Below are 20,070 nucleotides of genomic sequence, written 5' to 3' on the forward strand. Positions count from 1 at the left end.
TAGCACAGGGAGATCAGCTAGGTGCTTTGTGACCACCTGGAGGGGTGGGATAGGGAGGGTGGGAGGGAAGGAGACACAAGAGGGAGGAGATATGGGGACATATGTATATGTATAACTGATTCACTTTGTTATAAAGCAGAAACTGACACACCATTGTAAAGCAATTACACTCTAATAAAGATGTTAAAAAAAAAAGAAAAAAGAAATAAAATTTATACCTCAAAAACTCAAAAGTTCAATTAAACAATATTTTGTTGATATGACTAATATAGGAAAGAAGAAGCTTTATCAGTGGACAAAGCACAAACTTTAGAGCCAGATAAACCTTTATCTAAATGACAACATTGTTATTTTATAGTATCTGTGTGGCCTTGAGCAAGTCAGTGATCTTTGAACTGCAGTTTCCTTCTTTGTAAAACACAGTAATTCCAATCTTGTATTGTCATTGTGAGGATTAGAGAGTGTGTGTGTCTGTGTGCATGTGTGTGTGTGTGTGTGTGTGTGTGTGTGTGCTGCTCAGTAAATAATAACTTTTAATTGCATTGCTGATTTTTGGATGCATTGTGAATATCATATTATTAATTTTATATTATTATTATTAATAATTTCATTACTATTAAGGATAGTGAGGTTGAAAGCATATTCATGTCTCCATTCATTCCTATACTTTTTCATTTAATTCTCACACCAAACCTGTAGATAATGGCATATCCAATTTATTGATGAAAAGCTGAACAGCTCATTTAGTTGTATATGGGAATATGGGATTAAAGCTCAGATTTGTCCAATTTTAAACCTCATGCTCCTAACCACTAGGCAACTCTGCCTTTTGATATATTATCTTCCATGATAAAAAAATCTAAGGGTATTTCTTGGAAATAAATAAAGTCAGGAAAAGTATCTCGCTAAGAATAATTACATCAGAATATTAGCAATGACAAAATACACAAACTCTACTTCTTGCCATATCTTTCAAAATACTTAGTTTACATATAGAAAAAAATTTTCCCCATGATATGAAAATACCAAAAATATAATATGCAAGTTATAAAAAGCAAATGGCACATCAGGTAAGTAGGAAAAAATTCAAATTGTTAATGCTATGCTCTTGGGCATCTGTTCTCAGATATCAAACAAATTGCCTGAAGTCACTACATATTGTTACAAAATAAACCTACACACTGGAGCCTCATTGTGTCACAATGGACAAGGTTAATGATTCATCCCTAATCCTAAAGGCTCCTTCCAGGATTAATTGACTTTCTCTGCAGCCTGCCTGCCTGTCCTCTTGTAGATCCTGTGAAGAGGATTTCTCTGCATTGCTTTGCCTCTTTTTCCACTATCTATCTATCTCAAACACTATCTAATCTTTTCTCTACCTACACAAGTCAGTAGGAATCAATTCAGTAGAAATTAGGCAGTTAAACTGATTTGACTTTGAGAAAAAGCTGACTTGGTTAGAAGGAATGAGCCAATTTTGTCTTTTTCAATCTGGCATTTCATTTCTCAGGCCACAATACTATTAACATTAATAGGAATCAATTAAATAGATATAAATTGATAATCTGTTATGTAGCAGACCACAGAAATAGTATGAAAATGGGTGAGACAAAGTCTCTGTCCTCAAAATACCACCTTTTGAGGGGAGGAGCTAAGTTAATTTCGCATTAGGGTAGGTATCAAAAACTGCTACGAGGGTGCAAAGAAAAGCCTACAAAGCATCAAGAGGCTAAGAAAAGATTCAAAAGAAGAGGAAGTTCAGGAGACATTCTTTTAAATGGATAGGATTTCAACACACCTCTAGGGGAAAGGGCATTTTTCATGGAGGAAGACAGCATGAACAAAACGGTGGTGGTTGAGAGGGAAGCAAAGGGGACTGGGCAATAAATTGGTGACAGCATAGGCTGCATGCTGAAAAGTGAGAAGCAGATGATAAGGTAAGAAAATGGTTTGGGACTAAATCATAATGGACCTTGAATGTCAAGGTGAGAAAAGTTTGTCATGAGCAGGTGAAAATGTCTGAGAATGACAGAGAAATGATTGAATCTGAACTTCAGAAGGTCAGTTTGGAAGAATGGTATTGAACGGACTAAAAAGACAGAGTCAAGGCCAGTTTTTGAAAGTGAAAATGGAGAGATTCAAGAGAATTCATAATAAAATAGGATCTATTCTTTTGGCAAGTGACTGAGCCCAAAGACTGAGCTAGCCAATAGAATAGCCACAAGTTACGTGTGGGTATTAAGCATCTGAAATGTGACTAGTCTGAATTGTGATGTGCTGTAGGTATAAAATACACACGGGATCTCAAACACTTGGTAGGAAAGAAAGAATGTAAAATATCTCACTAATGATTTTAATTTTTATTATATGGTTAAACGATCATGTTTTGGATATGTTGGAGTAAATAAAACATAGTAAAACCAGTTTCATCTGTTCCATCTTACTTTTTTAATGTGGCTACTAGAAATTTTTGATTTAAATATGTGGTCACATTATATTTCTTTGGACAATGCTGAACTGGATGTTAGAGCCGAAGGAGACACTGGACAAACTAGAAAATAAGTGGCAAAAGAGGGAAGAGGACTTGGTAGTGTTGCAACAGAGAAGCTGTAGGGGAAGTTTTATGTGTTTATTTGTTTTAAGAAGACATTATCAGCAGGTTCAAATGCTAGACAGGTGCCTAGGAATATCAGTAACAGTAAAAATGAGCCATTGAGTTTTTGCCCAGGTAAAGAAATGGACAGGACAGAGGCATGTGATCAGTGCTAAGGCAAGTGAGCAGATAGCTACTCTCAAGAAATAGCAGAGAAGAAAAATAAGACAGCAATAACAAAGAGTATAGCAGGTTTGAGACGATTTTATTTTATCAACACAGAAGAGATCTGGATATGTTTGTAGACAGAGGAAAGGAACAACTAAAAACACGGTGGACAGAAGAAATAATGGATGAACATGAACCTGTAACTGGGAGTTCTACAGAGGTTGCCACAAGAGATAAGTAAAGCTAAAGTTATCAAGAGAGAGAATTCATGACTGCTTATTTTATATTTATATTTCCATTGAGTCATATGGGCATGTCATTTGTCTTGAAGGGAAAAGAGGGAAATATAAAGAAATTATTATCTGGGAAAGAAAACCAGAAGAAGAACCCTGGAACATGTTCAACCCCTGGCTTTGGCCTTGCTCTTTGGAAGTGTTGTGGATTCCATTTGGTCACTTACGTAGCCATAAGTATTTCCCTTTCATGACACTGGTACCTTCAGTCGTGGCTTTAAGATTATAAAAATGATTAATTTAGATTATTTCATCAGAAAAAATAATATATTATGATTTTTCTGTTTAAGTTTTGCTTTTTAAACATTATTCTAAAATCCACTTATTTTTCTTTTTAGGTCTTAGAGTTGGTAAAAGTCTGCTTTATCAAGAAGAGAATACCTAGTTCTAGTCACTGATAAAGACAATACTTGTTTCTCATTGCATTAGTCCTCATATACAATGCATCATATGTACAGATCTGAAATGTGCTCATCCATGTGTCTTACTTTGAATGGCCTCTTGTTCCAAGCCGCCGAGTCGTTAAGAGGGGAAATTTTTGACGAATTGTCTAAAAAGAAAGTCAATTACTTTAGTTTTTAGAAAGTGCGTGGTTCTGTTGCAAGCCTCTCATATTCAATTAATTCTAGAAAGCAAATGTTGAACTTTGAGTAAATATTTAGTCTGGAAAAAATAATATCATACACATATTGATACATAATGACACGTCAGCAAAGGGAGGGAGGTGCTTTTTTGATGACATTGTTCTACTGCCCTTTTCTCAATGTCCAAAGCAGATCATACCAATATCTGCTCTTGCTTGATGTTACTGCCAAAGCAATTATTACTTCATGTATGTGCTTTGTGGGAAGATTTGGGTTTCTTTATAGTAATTCTTTGCAGAGATTTACCCACAATTAAGTATCTATCTCCAACCCTGAAAGGACATGGAAATTTTCTTTGCCTTACCAGATCTTCAAAGCCGTGATTGAAACTTTTTCTTTTCTACTTCCTTTCTCTAAATTGGCTAAAAGTTAGCATTTGATTAAAGAACAAAAATCTCTTCTACATAAAACAGGGTTTTTAACCTGAATCTTAGGAGATCCATACATGATCTTCTAAAGGCTCCATGGCAAACTCTGTGTATTAATATGTGTTAATTTCTTGGGGACTGGTTCTGTAGTTTTTATCAGATTCTCAAGGTGTTTTATGGCTCCCCAAACAGTTAAGAATGACTGCCATAAGGGGCACTAATAAAATATTGAAGCTAAAATGGATATTAGAAGTTGTCTTATGCAGCCTCCTCATTTTACAGAATGAGTGAACTGAGTTTTGAGGAAGTTTAGTGCTTTTCAGGTCTCGCAACAAATTAGAGTCTAGGCTAGCACCTAAATCACTGGATTACCATGCCCTTATCACACTGTCTCCTGTAAACAATAGGTTTTCAAAATAAATTAATAAATTATTTTAGTTAAAAAAACCTGGGAAGCCAGACCATAGTAATCATTATTTTCTAGACAACGAGTCCCTCTACAGGTTAGAATTTGGATTTCAGTTTATAAGAGATGCAATATTTGAGATCTAAGCTTCTTACAATTTTTCTGGGATATCCTTGGTTCTTAGATAATAGAGCAAGACAAAAATCTCAAAGAACAAGGCTTTCCCAAGAGATTGATATTGTTTCCTGATTCTTAAAATGAGATCAACATATGTAAGAACAGTAATGTCAGCTATATAGATTCCCATCCTAACCACACAGGTTGGGTAAAAAGGAATGTTTTTAAATGAGAGAAATTTAACCAATCCCATCATGACATCTTGGAGTTTGGAGTGTAAATATACTTAGAGCAAATGGAGAATTAGGAGAACTATTTATGAAATAGAATAAACACAGTCACCAATTACATTAACAAGATACTTGTTACCTCCACTTAATTCTGCTTCTCAATACAGGCCATACCATACTCTTTAGTGTATCCATCTTTGAAAGGAAATATTATTGCTCAAATAGAGCTTCCTTTAAGGTCACATTAAATCTTCTAATAGCCAGGGTTCTAATATTCAAAGCATATAGTAATTCAAGGTAAAACAAATAGTAGGTAAAATCTAGGTTAAACATATAATAGTTCCAAATACAGCCAAGAGATTTCATTTACAAAACAGATTTCTTAATATTCTATAAGAAAATTTGAACAGATAAGTTTGTTTCCATACTGTCTGCCTGACATGACTTCAGTTGTAAGGTAGTATAGCCAATATGTGTTATTTACCTTTCCAAAGGTGGCTGCGCAGGCTGGCTCCAGTTTCTCTTTCCGGCAGAAATCTAAATAGTGTGCATAAAGGATGCACCGTGGTAAGCAAACTCCTTCACATACAATGTAATTCTCTTCAAGCCTAAGAAAAAGGGCAAAGAATTAGGTCAAACCTTTTATTTCTTCTTTCCTTTCCCCTCTCACGTTGATTTAATGCTCCTTTTGAATACAGACTTTATACAAATGAGTTCTTGAGCAGACATGAGTAGACTTCTTTTATTCTGGATAATATTAAAAATATGATCACAAGGATTAAAGTTAGAAGAGCAAGAACCCCAATGAACACCTGCTAGTGCAGTTAAAATACCATGGCTAAGACAAAACTACTCCTGCCTGGTCCACATCCCAAAGAATAGGTCTTACTTCTGTGTAAGTCTTCCCTGTTCAACACGGCTTGCTCTGTGATAATCAAATATGAATAGTGAAATTGAAGGTGATGGTTTTTAAAAGTAACATTCTCAACACTAAAGGGCTGCCAGGCTTCAGGTTGGCAAATGTCTATAATCTCTTACTTTCATTCACAAACTAGTTCCAAACACTGAACAGTTAGGGAAGCATGGTGATACATTTATTTGCAAAATACATAAGAGTAAATTAACTTCACTTAAGTTCGAAATGGTACCGATCTATTTCTATCTCTACACTTTTTACTGTAATCAGTACTTACAATTACCTAAAAGATCCTGTACACTCGAAACATACTGTTATTCTCTATAGATGCCTCCAAACATGACATATAAATTCAGCTCCATATTATAAACATAATTATATAAACTTTGAAAATTTAGAAGTAATTCCATTTAATTTGGATGCCTGCAATTGCAATTACACACAATATATATAAATGTAATAACATATATTTAAGTGTTATAAATATCTGAACAGCAATCAGGAAATCAGAACTTGTAGATTCTACTCTCAATTTTTCTAACCTTTCAGTAGATGATATTGGCTAAAATTTACTTATACTCTTTTTATGTATAGTAAAATCATAATTACTACTATACAAGAGCAATGCAATATAGAATATGCATTCAGATTAAAATTGAGTGAAACTCTTCTAAACTCTTTAGATCTCTGATTTAACACGTTCCCAAGGTGCATGAGATAAAAGCTACAAGACGTGTTTCCTAAGCAGGTAAAGCATCAGACATCCATTTTTCTATGACAAAGGAAAAAAATGAATCAAAACCCAATAAAATTTGCATACATAGAACCAAACACCTAGTTGACAGTGAAAATTGAAGTTAGGCAGATTTTTCACTTTAATTTTCAATTCTACTGTTTAACATCCCTGCTATAATCTATAACCTTAAGGAAAAAATTATCAGAAGGTAAATAACTCACCTAGGCTATTTTTTTAAAATTATGTAACACTTTTTTAAGAGAGAGTATGGAGAATTCAAACAAAATGACAACATTTTATAGTTTCAAAAAATATGAAAATTACTGAGAAATATTCAACTATTTAAAACTATATTTTAATGACACACATATAATGCCCACTTTTTCACCTGGCTATTTTGATGGTGTAGGCATTATTTTTGTCTTCAAAATACTGAAAAATCCTAGACATAAGTATAATGTTAATTTTGGGTATGACTTTTTTCTTTAATTGTAATGCATTTATATTTATAAAATAGAAACCCAAGTTTGCTTCCATTCATTCAAGTTGAACTGAATAATGCAAGTGATCATTCAAAAGACCTTCATAACGTATCTGAAGCCAAAACCTTTTAGCTCCAATTATCCTAAAGAAAATAGTTGTGTCCTAAATATTTCAGATAATTAGCTCAACTATTTACTGCTCTAGTATATTCTTAACCAGTAAATGTGATATCAACTTCAACAGTTAAACCACAATTTTAGAAAGATATTTAGTTTACATTTAAAATATTTGAAAGAGTTAAGGATATAATTACAAAAATTTACTACATGCAAATTGTAATTCAGTGTTAAAATAAGATGTGCTAGTTTTTATAAGGTACTGTTTTTTCTATTGTATTTTTCTAAGATTTAGATCACACTTTACATATAAACAGATAATGTAACTTATCAGCAAATAGACATTTTTACTTTTTTACGTCTTGTTTGGAATTTGGGAGGAAATTTATAGTTCTACTTCTTCACACTACATAGGCAAGTTTAATATTATGTTTTTACTTTAAATTTCTCTTCCTTTTAGAATATTATAAAATGTTCTGTATATGTAGAGAGCCTACTGATAAACTCTTGGTTTTAAAAGATTTTCCACAAAATCCAATTAGTGATATTTCACTGTAATAAATCATATGTGAAAGGTAGTTGAACATTTATTTAAGTTAATAGCATCATCTTAACTGATTTTTCTATGTCTTCTAGTTCAAACACATTTCATCTTATGGCCAATACACAATTTTGAATTTGCCCTCTACGGATAAAGGCACCGTTAAGATCCTTCCTCCTTTTAAGTTGTTTTTAAGAATCATGTTTTATAAACATAAAAATAACAAATATATAAGGACTGAATTGATTGCATGTTAAGCAAATAATAAAAAATTCATTATTGCTTACATTCGAAGAAATTATAGTTTTAGTCAATAATGAACAGAGTGATGGTTTTTATTTGTATTACAGATCATTTTTCACCAGTACCAGAGTATGTCTCTATACCAAATACTCAGTGAAACAATTTTTGCATGAATTTCTAATCGGTCTTTTAAACTTCTCCAAGAAAGTCTGAGGGAGAAGCAAATTGAGAAAAGCAAAGAATCTGAATATACTGACTTTAAAAATTCAACAGGTGCTTAAGGGTATCCTTGGGCGAGTCTTACCACTGCAGGGTGAGCTGAGTCTGCTTCTTTTTATCCTTCATAATCTGCGTGATGGTTTTCTTCTGAGAGAGGTGTGGATCGGTTGCTTTGGTTGTGCTGTCTTGATTGTCCGCAACCTCTTCTTCAGAGGAAAAGTTACCATTGCTTAAATGCATTTCTGATTGCAAGTTGAAAAGATGATAAAGAAAATCAGAATATAAAATCAATTAATTAGCCTCTAAATGTATTTTGGCGTCAAACAGGGTGGCCTATGGGACGTTCAGAGGAGAGCTATGCAAAATCCTTTCGACTTAATTTCTATTTAACAATCATTTTCTTAGGGGAAATATATGCGCGTTTCCGGTATGTTTCTTTTTATTATCGGATGCCCTGTAAAAAATACATCCGCGTCCCAATCACGTCCCGGGAGGGGGGCAGAGCACTCACCGGCTTTAACTCCCACCGGCAGCTCCGGGTCGTCCCCTTTCTCCCCGCTGCCCAGCGCACCCCCGGGCTGCGCTTCAGCCGCCAGGTACACCCTTTCTTCGGGGAAAACGAGCAAACCCTTGCTCAGGAGCTGCACACAACACTCCTCCTGGACTTCGGGGGAAACCTGGGGAGAAGCCTGCACCTGCAGGAAGGCGTCTTCCAGCTCCGGGACCTTGGCCATCCTCCTGGCCACGGAGACTCGGGCACCCGCCGCTCGACCGGCTCCCAGCGGAGCCCCGAGGCCGGGGCGGGGCGGGGCGGGGCGGGGGACCTGGGGCCGCTGGGGCGGGGACGCAGGCTGCGGCTCGGGAGCCCCCGGGCGTCGCGGAGAAGGAAGGCCGCGCACAGGTACAGCTCGGACCGCCCTGGGAACTGGGTGGGCCGAGGCGGGACTGCTTCTCTCCACCTGTCTGCCATCCTGGCAGATGATCAGCTTGGAACTCACTTCCTCACCTGCGCTCGTCGAGCCTGAGCAATGGAGTCCCATTCCCCACATCTCCTTTCCCCTCTTTCCTCCTTTTCTCTCATCTTGCCCTGGGACCGAGCACTCTTTCCACACCCAAAGCTCCCAGAAAGAACCAAGAAAGCTCCACTGTCATCTTCGGCGGAAAAGCGACTGTCCCCATCTCTACTCTAAAGGAGACAACAAGGATGCTTCCGCGGACAGCCTTGACTCTGCAGGCCCAGGCCAGGAGAGGAGGACCCCAGAGCACCGCTCAGTCTTTGCACAACATGTCCTCGGTTGATTTATTCCTGGAGTAATCCTAGGGGGTGGTGAGGGCCCTTCTCAGTGACTTGGGACAGACGCCATCCCATCCCACGAGTGTCCAGAGGGCCCTGCTCTTGGGCGCAGAATGCAGGGCCTCTCTGCCCTCCAGGATCTGGCCCTGAGCTTGGAGGAAAAGATGCATTCACTCCCTACATGTTTTGTAATTTAACCGTGTCTCTGATGATTCCTCACCTCTTATACCTAGTAGTAGTGCAATGGACGTTTGCTGAAATGAAAAATGAAAAGAAATCGCCATATTTCATTTCCAATCCAAAATGGCAAGAAAGTCATGTGGTGGAAAATATCTTGTTCTCTCTTTAAGAAGGAGAAGTCAGTAGACTTGGGGTCTCTGTTGCCTGACTGCCACATAATCCTTCATTCCTTTCATCTTCTGTTCTTTTGACAGATAATGCCCTGTGCTTGCTATCTATATGCTTAGTGCTCTCCAGAAAGATCAAGAATCCTGCTTTGGTTCACATCGCCTCACCACAACCTGCAACCTGTCACCCTCATTTGGAGCGTTAGAAAGATAAATCACCCATGAAGTTTAATTTAATATTAAACTATATTACATCAAAATATAACCCAAGGTGATAGATGGCTGAAGGGTGGGTTTTGGGGAGGAGTAATACAATCTAAGAGCATTAACTTGCCTAGGTGGCCAAGATTATGAGTGTATTTGACCCTTACCCATTTTTTTTTAGCACCACTTATGGGAAAGGCACCACATCTCTGTCAAAGGTTTTCTCCTTAGCTATACCTCCAGAAGCTGGGTCCAGGCTGGGGCCATCCACCCATCCAGGCACCCAAAGTTCTGAGGCTATACCACCACCTCTCCCCACAACCTTGCAAATCAATCTCCTCTACCCAGTCCCCCCACCCCCAAAGCCTCAGAGTTTTCTCAGTCCATGGGGCTTAGCTCTACAATACTAAACTTTAGAATCTTCCTTCTTTACAGAGACACCCTCAGACTCATTTTGTAAAGGAGGTTGTAGTGGTTAACTGTACACAACAAGACTCTGCCCACTTATATCACATAATCAGAAGAGAAACATTCAGGAAAATTACTGGGATTAAAAAAAATTTTTTTAATAGCGCTTGATATCCAGGTTGATTGTGTGTATGTGTATGTGTGTGTGTGTGTGTGTGTGTGTGTGTGTGTGTGTGTGTGTGTGTAAGTCATACAGACACTAAGTGAATATCTGGCACTTATCCAGAATTGATCAGTGAAAACACAAACCATTTAAGGCTCTAAATGAACTTTTTGCCTTAATTTTAAGTAAACTCTCTGCCTAACAAAATAACATGTAAGTTCTTTGTACTACTGGTCAGAAATAGAAATCTGAAAGACTTAACAATAAGTAAAGAAACTGAACTAGTAATAAAAACACTTCCAACATATAAAAGCCTAGGACAAGATGGCTGCAATGCTGAGCTATACCAAATGTTTAAAAAAGAGTTAATGCCAATCCCTCTCAAACTTATGTGATGCAGTAAAAGTGGTGTTGTGAGCAGGGGAAAAAAAACTTCTATCATCCTAAATTGCCATCTGTGATAATTATAATTTGACCTCATGAGAACAATGTTTTAGAGACATAATAGTGATAAGCAAGTCATAAAAACCTAGGCAGGAAAATAGGTAAATATAGAGAATGATCTTTTAAAATAGTGATTCTAAACATTTTGTTTTTTATGTTCCCATTAAGAAATTTGTGTAAGCCATAGATTCTCTCCCCAGAAGAAAAAAAGCACACACATACACTCACATACAAAATTCTGCATGCAATTTGACAGATCCCCAAAAAAGAATATCTAAAAAAGTTTATTCTGTTTGAAGAAAATAACACAACGATACACAAAAAAGGAGATTCTTGGAAGTTTCCAAATGACATTATCTTCCTGACTGGAGGGACCACATTAAAGGGGAAACGAATTTGGAGTCCGATACATTAGTATTCATTCTCTTTGTGACTCTGCGCACTTAACCTTTCTGTTTCTTTCTCTCTAAATTGGAAAAAATAGTACGTTATCTGTAGCAGACTCATGGGTGCTTGCCCAGATCCTCTTGGATCCCCCTCACATTTTCAAACCACCCTTTCTCCAGCTTCAACTTCCTTTTGTTTCCAGTAACCAGCTCCACCACGAACACCACCTGAAAGCACCTGAGACGACTCTTTGGAGGAGCTGCCCTTGGCTCCTGGACCACCACTGCCCATAGGCAGAGCGAGCAAGCACCTCAGTGTTTATACATCCCCTGGATAGCCCTTAGCCAATGACTGATGATTAAGGAGAATAAAAGTCCAGCTCATTAACCTCATGGTAGATAAATCTGAGTCGCAGTTTACAATCCAGAGCTCCTCTGTGGGATCAGGCTGAAGCATTCTCTGCTGGATAATTCCTGGAATCCCATCCTTGTTTGGCTACTTCCCCTTCTCTGTCCTGCCATCCCTACTCCTTTACCTGTTTCTCCTAGAAACACTTTCTTAAAAATCACATTTGTAGATGACTGCTTGACTCATGTTCTGCTGACATAAGACACCACATTATAGCGCTGATGTAAGAATTAAATAAAACATTATTTTAAAACCCTAATACAGTGCCTGGAACAGTAAGCATTCAATAAAAGGTACCTAATATTTTTATTCTGAAACTTTAGATCCCTTTCAGTGCTCATAGGCAAAAAAGAGAAAATTTTTTCTTTCATTGCAGAATGATTCTGAGAAACATCTTCCTCCTTGTCTAGACTCTTTCTGAGTGTAGTATGATCTACAGTGACCATATATTATGAAACTTTCTTCTGTGAAAGTTCATACCTCACCTAATATTTTTTATGTTCACCAAGATTACTTTTTAAATATATAAACTACTTATTTTGCCTTCAGGTAAAAAATTTCATGTTGTTGCTACATTCAAATAAAAGTAAGATCAGTTGTGAACCTAACAACAGACCCCCCAAATACATGAAGCAAATACTGATTTTGCAAAGATGCTAAGACCATTCAATGAAAAAAGAATAGCCTTTTCAACAAATGCTGCTGAAACAACTGGATATCCACATGCAAAAGAAATCCTTTCCACATGAATCTGAAACTCTTCTTCACACTATGTACAAAAATTAACTCAAAATGGATGAGACCTAAATATAAGAGCTAAAACTGTACAACTCTTTTATTTTATTTATTTTATTTTAAAAATATTTATTTATTTTGGCTGTGCTGGATCTTAGTTATGGCACGCGGGATCTTTTAGTTGCGGCATGCCAACTCTTAGTTGCGGTATGCATGTGGGATCTACTTCCCTGACCAGGGATCGAACCCGGGCCCCCTGCATTGGGAGCGCGGAGTCATACTCACTTGACCACCAGGGAAGTCCCTAAAAGTGTACAACTCTTAAAAGGAAACCTAAGTGTAAACCTTCATGACCTGAGACTAAGCAAATATTTCTTAAATATGACACCAAAAGCACAGCAACAAGCAAAAAAGATAAATTGAACTCCACTAAAATGTGTGCATCAAAGAACACTAATAAGAAAGTGAAAAGGAAACACCCAGAATGGCAGAACATTTAAAAAACATTTACCTGATAAGGGTCAAGAATCCAAAATATATAAAGAGTTGTTATAATTCATCAAAAGACAGCAGCCCAATTTATAAATGGACCAAAGATTTGAATAGACATTTCTCCAAAGAAGATAAACAAATGTTCCATAAGCACATGAAAAGATGCTCAATATCATTATTCTTAGGGAAATGCAAATCAAAACCACAATGAAAAAGCACTTTACTCCCACTAGGATGGTTATAATTTTTTAAAAGGAAAAAGAAAATAAGATGTGGAGAAATTGGAAGTCTCATACATTGCTGGTGAGCATGTAGAATGCAGCCACTGTGGAAAACAGTTTGGCAGTTCCTCAAATAATTAAACATGGAGCTACTATATGACCCAGTAATTCCATTCCAAGATATTTACCCAGGAGAATTGAAAACATATGTTTCCATCAAAACTTGAATACAACTGTTTATAGCAGAATTATGCATAATAGTCAAAGCAGATACAACCCAATGTCCCTCACTATTGAGTAGATTAATAAACTGTGGTATATTCATAAAAAGGAATATTATTCAGCTATAAAAAATAAAGAAGAACTGATATATGCTACAATATGGGTGAAACTTGAAAATATAATGGTAAGTGAATGAAGTCAAATATAAAGGCCACATATTGTATGAGTCCCTCCATATGAAACGTGCAGAATAAGCAAATCCATAAAGACAGAAAGATTAGTGATTGTGAGAGGCTGGAGGTGGGGGTAATGGGAAGTGACTGCTTAATGAATATGGGGTTTCTTTTTTGGGTAATGAGAACGTTCTGGAATTAGTGGTGATCGTTGCACAACATTGTGAATACGCTAAAAGCCACTGAATCGTACACTTCAAAATGGTTAAAATGGTGGATTTTATCTCAATAAAGAAAAAATATTTAAATAGGCAAGTTCAGGTTATAAGGATATCTTACCAGATAAGATTGACTACTTAATCCAAGACTTTGCTATGAAGAAAATTTACAAAGTTTGGACAAACTTCCCAGGCTTATTCTTAAAATATGAGCTATTAGTTTTGCAATTTTCCTATAAATTTCAGCTAATTATGTCTACATTCCTTCTTCAAGTCTAATTTCTTCCTCCTTCAGTCTTGAGTGTGCCATGTTATTTTTTCCTTCCTTCCCTCCTTTCTCCCTCCCCCCCCACCCCTTTCTTCCTTGTTCTTACTGCATGTAGGATGAGAAAGAAGTACTAGAAAACAAAGAACAAAGAGGAGATAAAGAAAGAAAAAGGATCAAGAAATGGTTGAGAGGATTGAGGGAGTCAATAAAAATAAAGATAAAATATGTCCAGTTGGTTAGAATTTAGTTGATGGCTCCAGTTTAGATGCAGGCAGAACCATTTTTTTTTCCATAACTGCAAATCAATGTAAAACGTCAATTAATTTGGGGAAAAGCCAGGAAAATGGGTTTCAAGGAAGCTATAGCTGGATTCCATCCGGGCAATGATCAGGACCAGGAAAGGGAATGTGCCCTTGGAAATGATATAAATGGCAGGTATTAATGTTATTTAAAGGGAGGATCAACATTGCCTGGTGACAAATGGACAAGTCTTGCATGAAAAAGAAAAGTTATTTCCCAGGTTGCAGTTTTTAGGAACTATGAAATAAAATAAAATAATTGCTATGTAAAATAATCACTCAGCTCCTTGCTTGACACTGAGCCAGAACTCACTGGCCATTGCCAAACACAGTTACCAGACAATTTCGTGAATAACAGTTACCTCTTTTACCACCATCATTCCAAAGATAGACAGAGACTTAAGCCTGAACTGAAGTCAAGAGCTAGTAACTCAGTCCTGAACCAGAAGTGACTCTACTGAGAGAGTGCTGCTCAACCCCATTCAGGTGTCTAGACATTTCATCAGATTTTCCTAAGGGCTGTGATAAGATACTCTTCTTGCCTTGTAACTCTCCATACTATAAACCCTGCTGAGTGACTGATGCTAATATGTTTATTTCTTATTTGATATGTTGTTTAGAAAAGTAAAAATGCCAGGATAGAGAGTACATATGTGCATGTTATGTTACTTTATTTTTTTCTAGATCAAAACTGTTTCAAAACAAAATTTAAAAAGCAGGGTAAATCTTATCTTTAGTAAAATTTTGACCTCTGGTTGTTTATAAATAAAAGATATTTATATAATTCTAGGGGTGCGTATATACATGTAAAATATATTAAAGCTTGAGAAATGTATATATATTTATTACAAAGTTACTGTTAAAAATGGAGAGAGAGTATATTTCAAATATTTGAATATTCACTTATTTAGTTAAAATAAAATCACTCTACTCTTATTGAAACTTACTCTGTTCAACCTTAACGTCCAGCGTCTCCGGTAACCTTTATCCTTCACATGTAAATAACCACTTACTTCTCTCTCCGTTTCAAATACAAGATAGTCTAACAGTCTTTTTTTAATATAAGACCAATTGTATGTTTGCAACAGTGAAGAAAATAGATTAGATTAGTCCACATATAATAGTAAATTATGCACTACTTTATGTGTATTTGAGAATTACTTCTTACATAGTGTTGTAATAAATACATATAGTAAAAAGGAAAAATATAACATGCAAATCAAATATTAGATGTATATGTTAAACCATAGCTGGTACATAGTAGATACCTACAAATATTTATTACAAAAACGAATGGAAAGTTGTAGCAGTTCTCCAACTTCTCTTCATTCACAAATAAATAAGACATGATTTCTCTCTTTCAATATTCTCAGTGAATTGGAGGAGGCAGACAAATTAGAATATAACAAGATAAATACTATAATGTTTACATGCACAAAGTGCTTTAAGAGCACAAAGGCAAGAGTGACCATCTCAGGCAAGGGCAGCCTCAGTCCAAGGAGGACAGTCAGAAAGCTTCACAGAGAACATCTGAACTAATTTTGAGGGATTGGTATGCATTCACAGGTGGAAGACAGAATAGAATGTACAGAGGCACAAAGGCAAGAAAGGGCTAGTTGGTGGAGTCAGTAGTTGGGTGTAGCTGGAGAATAAGGAGCATCATGGGACACAGAGGATCATGAATTGAGGTCAGATCTTGAAGGGTCTTGTTCAAGCTAAGAAATGTATAGTTTATTATAACTAAAAACAACAAGTCACATTGAGAGATTTTAGGGAGAAAAGTATAAAGCATGAGTGAATTGTGGATGAGGAAGGTTAGGAAGACCAAGTGATGAAACAAAGGCTTAGACTAGAGCAACGGCAGTGAAAATGGAAAAGAAAGGAGTGATTCAAGAACATATTGAGGATGCATACATGGTGATGGTGATAGATTTTTACAGTATTGGCTCCTAATGATTCATGCATTCTCCATTCATACTTTTGGGTAATTCCTTCCTATGTTGACTCTGAACTTGTCTATTAGCAAACATGCAAGCAGAGGCTTGAAAAGACTTATCCACTGGGCTCCACTTCTGTTGCTGATGCTGGAAACCCTGAATACCACCATGTGGCCAAGGCCAGGCTAGCTTGCTGGAGACATGTCAGACCCATCACTCCAGCTGCCACCCAGAATTAATTAATAGCAAGAACCAACTGCCAGACACATGAGTGATTTAAATGAAGCCATTCTAAAGTAACCAGTCTCCAGCTGACTTGCCAGTGAGTGCAGCTTCATGAGTGAGTCTCAGTGAAGTGCAGTCCAGCTGAGCTAAACCCAAATCACTGACCCATAAAATTATGCACTAATAAATGATTGTGGCTTTAAGCCAGTAAAGTTTGGGGTGGTTTGTTACACATCAAAAACTCACTGATTGAGTGATGGATTGGTTATAGCCTTGCATATCACAAAAAGTTGGTTGAACTTTGAGACACTGAAGTAACAGTAGCTCGTGGGAAAAGCAATTTGGCAAATATGTGTAGAGCAGTTTTTTGTTTTTCATGGGGTTTTTTGTGTGTGTTTGTTTTTCATAGATGAGGAAGAATAGAACTCAAAGGTGAGGGAGATTTTTGAATAATAAAACCTACTTCAAAGGGTTCAAATAAAGATCAAATGCAAATAAAGATCAAATGCAATAATATACACAAAAACACCAAATGAAAAATAACGGTTACCTTATACGTCTGTATATATGCAGACTATATGTACTTTATTTTTTATTTGACTTTTTAAGAAATTCACACTAGTGGGTATACACACACACAGATCTACATCTGCACCCCATTTTGGGGAGAAACAACATGGAGTGCCCAGTACACTCTAAAACAGCTCTCTCTAAAGTTTCTGGCTACAGGTGGAATGTAATTTTTGTAGGCACATCTCTTTTTCTATCCCCAAACCCAGCAAATTATGCACTTGCTTCTTCAAAATAAAGAGTCCCCACAGAGTCACACTCTGTGGATATAAACAGAACAAGATCTTCCAAGTGTGAACACTAAACTCTCTGAATAAATTAAGCATGTTTGAGGGCCAAGCAAACTCTATTAATTTTCAAACTTTTTAGTTACAGTATTATATTTACCACATAGCGGCCTTGGTGTTGAAGTAACTATTATTTCAGATAAATAATTTTTGTAAAAAGATATGCTATTTTATCAACATTTAATTTCAAAACATAATGTGTAGTATATAAGGTGAAGACAGTATAGTGTCCTAAGGCAAAAGAAATAAAAGCAAAAATAAACAAATGGGACCTAATCAAACTTAAAAGCTTTTGCACAGCCAAGGAAACCATAAACAAAATGAAAAGACAACCTACAGAATGGGCGAAAATATTTACAAATGACGTGACCATCAAGGGCTTAATTTCCAAAATATACCAACATCTCATACAGCTCAATAACAAAAAACAAACAACCCAATCAAAAAAAATGGGCGGAAAAACTAAACAGACATTTCTTCAAAGAAGATACACAGATGGCCAACAGGCACATGAAAAGATGCTCAACATTGCTAATTATTGGAGAAATGCAAATCAAAACTACAAGGAGGTATCACCTCACACCAGTCAGGATAGCCATTATCAAAACGTCTACAAATAATGAGGGTGGAGTCAAGATGGCGGTGTGGGAAGACATCGAGTTAGTGTCTCCCTGCAACTAAGGCACCTGCTGGCTGCTGGTGGGGGACGCTGACACCCAAGGAGATGGGAGAAACCCCCAAGTGAACCAGTAGGATGTGCAGGGACAGAGTGGGGAGGAGAAGTGTAGGCCAGACAGGATCAGCATCCCTGAGGCTGGGGAGATCAGGAGAGGTAGGTGGGAGGGGCCCTCCAGAAGGAGTGGGAGAGGAGCAGAGGGAGATCTCCTGGCCCACTCACCCCGGGGAGCCTGCAGAGCTCCCAGGCCAGCCCCCTGCCCTCCAAGTTCCCCTCCTCCCCCTGGGAGCATTGGTCCTGGGGGCATAGGAAGAAGGACAAGGGGAGAACAGGAGAGGCAGGTGGGAGGGGCCCTCTGGGACAGGAGAAGCAGGAGGAGCAGGAGAGGAGAGGAGGGCATTTGCCCTGTCCACTCGAGCCCAGGAAGCCTGCTGGACTCCCAGGTGAGGTCCCCTGCCCTCTGAGACCTGGGGTGGGGGGGCACGTCTGGGCCCCTTCAGTTCCTTGAGCCTAACCGCCACTCCCCACAGCCCCCAAGGCCTTTTCCAGTCCTGTGGGTCCTGAGCATTGGCCCTGCCCACCGCCCAAACCTTTCCCTTGCTTAGGCCCTGCCCTCCACAGCCAAGGCTTTTTCCCTGTTTTTCTTTTTTTTCCTCTTTTCCCTCCTCCTTTTTTTTTTACTACTGTGGTACTATTGTACCTTCCAGTTATTGATTCATCTATATTTTTATATTCTTTACAACATATCTGTTAGTTTCCTAGTCTAATATTATTTTTTACTTTGATATTGTTCTCTCTCTTTTTCTTTTTTTGCCATCACACATGGCTTGCAGGATCTTGGTTCATGAGCTGGGGGTCGGGCCAAAGCTCCTGTGGTGGGAGGTCTGTGTCAGAACCACTGGACTAACAGAGAACCTCAGATCCCAGGGAATATTCATCGGAGTGAGGTCTCACAGAGGTCCTCATCTCAGCACCAAGACCCAGCTCTACCAAACAGCCTACTCTGAAAAAGAATTCAGAGTAATGACAGTAAAGATGACCCAGATTCTCAGAAATAGAATGGAGGCATGGGTTGAGAAAATACAAGAAATGTTTAACAAAGATCTAGAAGAACTAATGAACAAACAAACAGAAATGAACTACACAATAACTGAAATGAAAAATACACTAGAAGGAATCAATAATAGAATAACTGAGGCAGAAGAACGAATAAGTGAGCTGGAAGACAAAATGGTGGAAATAACTGCCGAGGAGCAGAATAAAGATAAAAGAATAAAAATAATTAAAGACAATCTCAGAGAGCTCTGGGACAACACTAAACAAACTAACATTCGAATTATAGGGATCCCAGAAGAAGAAGAGAAAAAGAAAGGGTCTGAGAAAATATTTGAAGAGATTATAGTCAAAAATTTCCCTATCATGGGAAAGGAAATGGTCACCGAATTCCAGGAAGCACAGAGAGTCCCATACAGGATAAATCCTAGGAAAAACACACCAAGACACATATTAATCAAACAAAAATTAAATTCAAAGAAAAAATATTAAAAGCAACAAGGGAAAAACAAAACATAACATATAAAGGAATCCCCATAAGGTTATTAGCTGATTTTTCAGCAGAAACTCTGCAGGCCAGAAGGGAGTGGCAGGATATACTTAAAGTGATGAAAGAGGAAAACCTACAACCAAGATGACTCTACCCAGCAAGGATCTCATTCAGATTCGATGGAGAAATGGAAAGCTTTTCAGACAAGCAAAAGCTAAGAGAATTCAGCACCACCAAACCAGCTTACAATAAATGCTAAAGAAACTTCTCTAGGTGGGAAACACAAGAAAAGGAAAAGACCCACAAATAAAACCCCCAAACAATTAATAAAATGGTAATAGGAACATACATATTGATAATAACCTTGAAAGTAAATGGATAAAATGCCCCAACCAAAAGACACAGACTGGCTGAATGGATACAAAAACAAGACCCATATATATGCTGTCTATAAGAGACCCAATTCAGACCTGGGG

General features: G+C 37.4%; 1 protein-coding gene across 1 annotated transcript in view; it reads right to left on the bottom strand.

Moving 5' to 3' along the window:
• Positions 1–8,807, bottom strand: part of RFX6 (regulatory factor X6) — a 56,356-nt gene extending 47,549 nt beyond the window's left edge. Inside the window, exons 1-4 of the mRNA XM_007116474.1 lie at positions 8,585–8,807; positions 8,159–8,315; positions 5,304–5,427; positions 3,543–3,604 (exon numbers count right to left, since the gene is read on the bottom strand). Coding sequence (XP_007116536.1) covers positions 3,543–3,604; positions 5,304–5,427; positions 8,159–8,315; positions 8,585–8,807 — 566 coding nt within the window. The remainder of the gene's footprint in view (positions 1–3,542; positions 3,605–5,303; positions 5,428–8,158; positions 8,316–8,584) is intronic.
• Between the last annotated feature and the right edge of the window lie 11,263 nt (positions 8,808–20,070).

This window comes from Physeter macrocephalus, chromosome 10, assembly GCF_002837175.3.
Source record: "Physeter macrocephalus isolate SW-GA chromosome 10, ASM283717v5, whole genome shotgun sequence".
Classification (NCBI taxonomy): Eukaryota; Metazoa; Chordata; class Mammalia; order Artiodactyla; family Physeteridae; genus Physeter; species Physeter macrocephalus.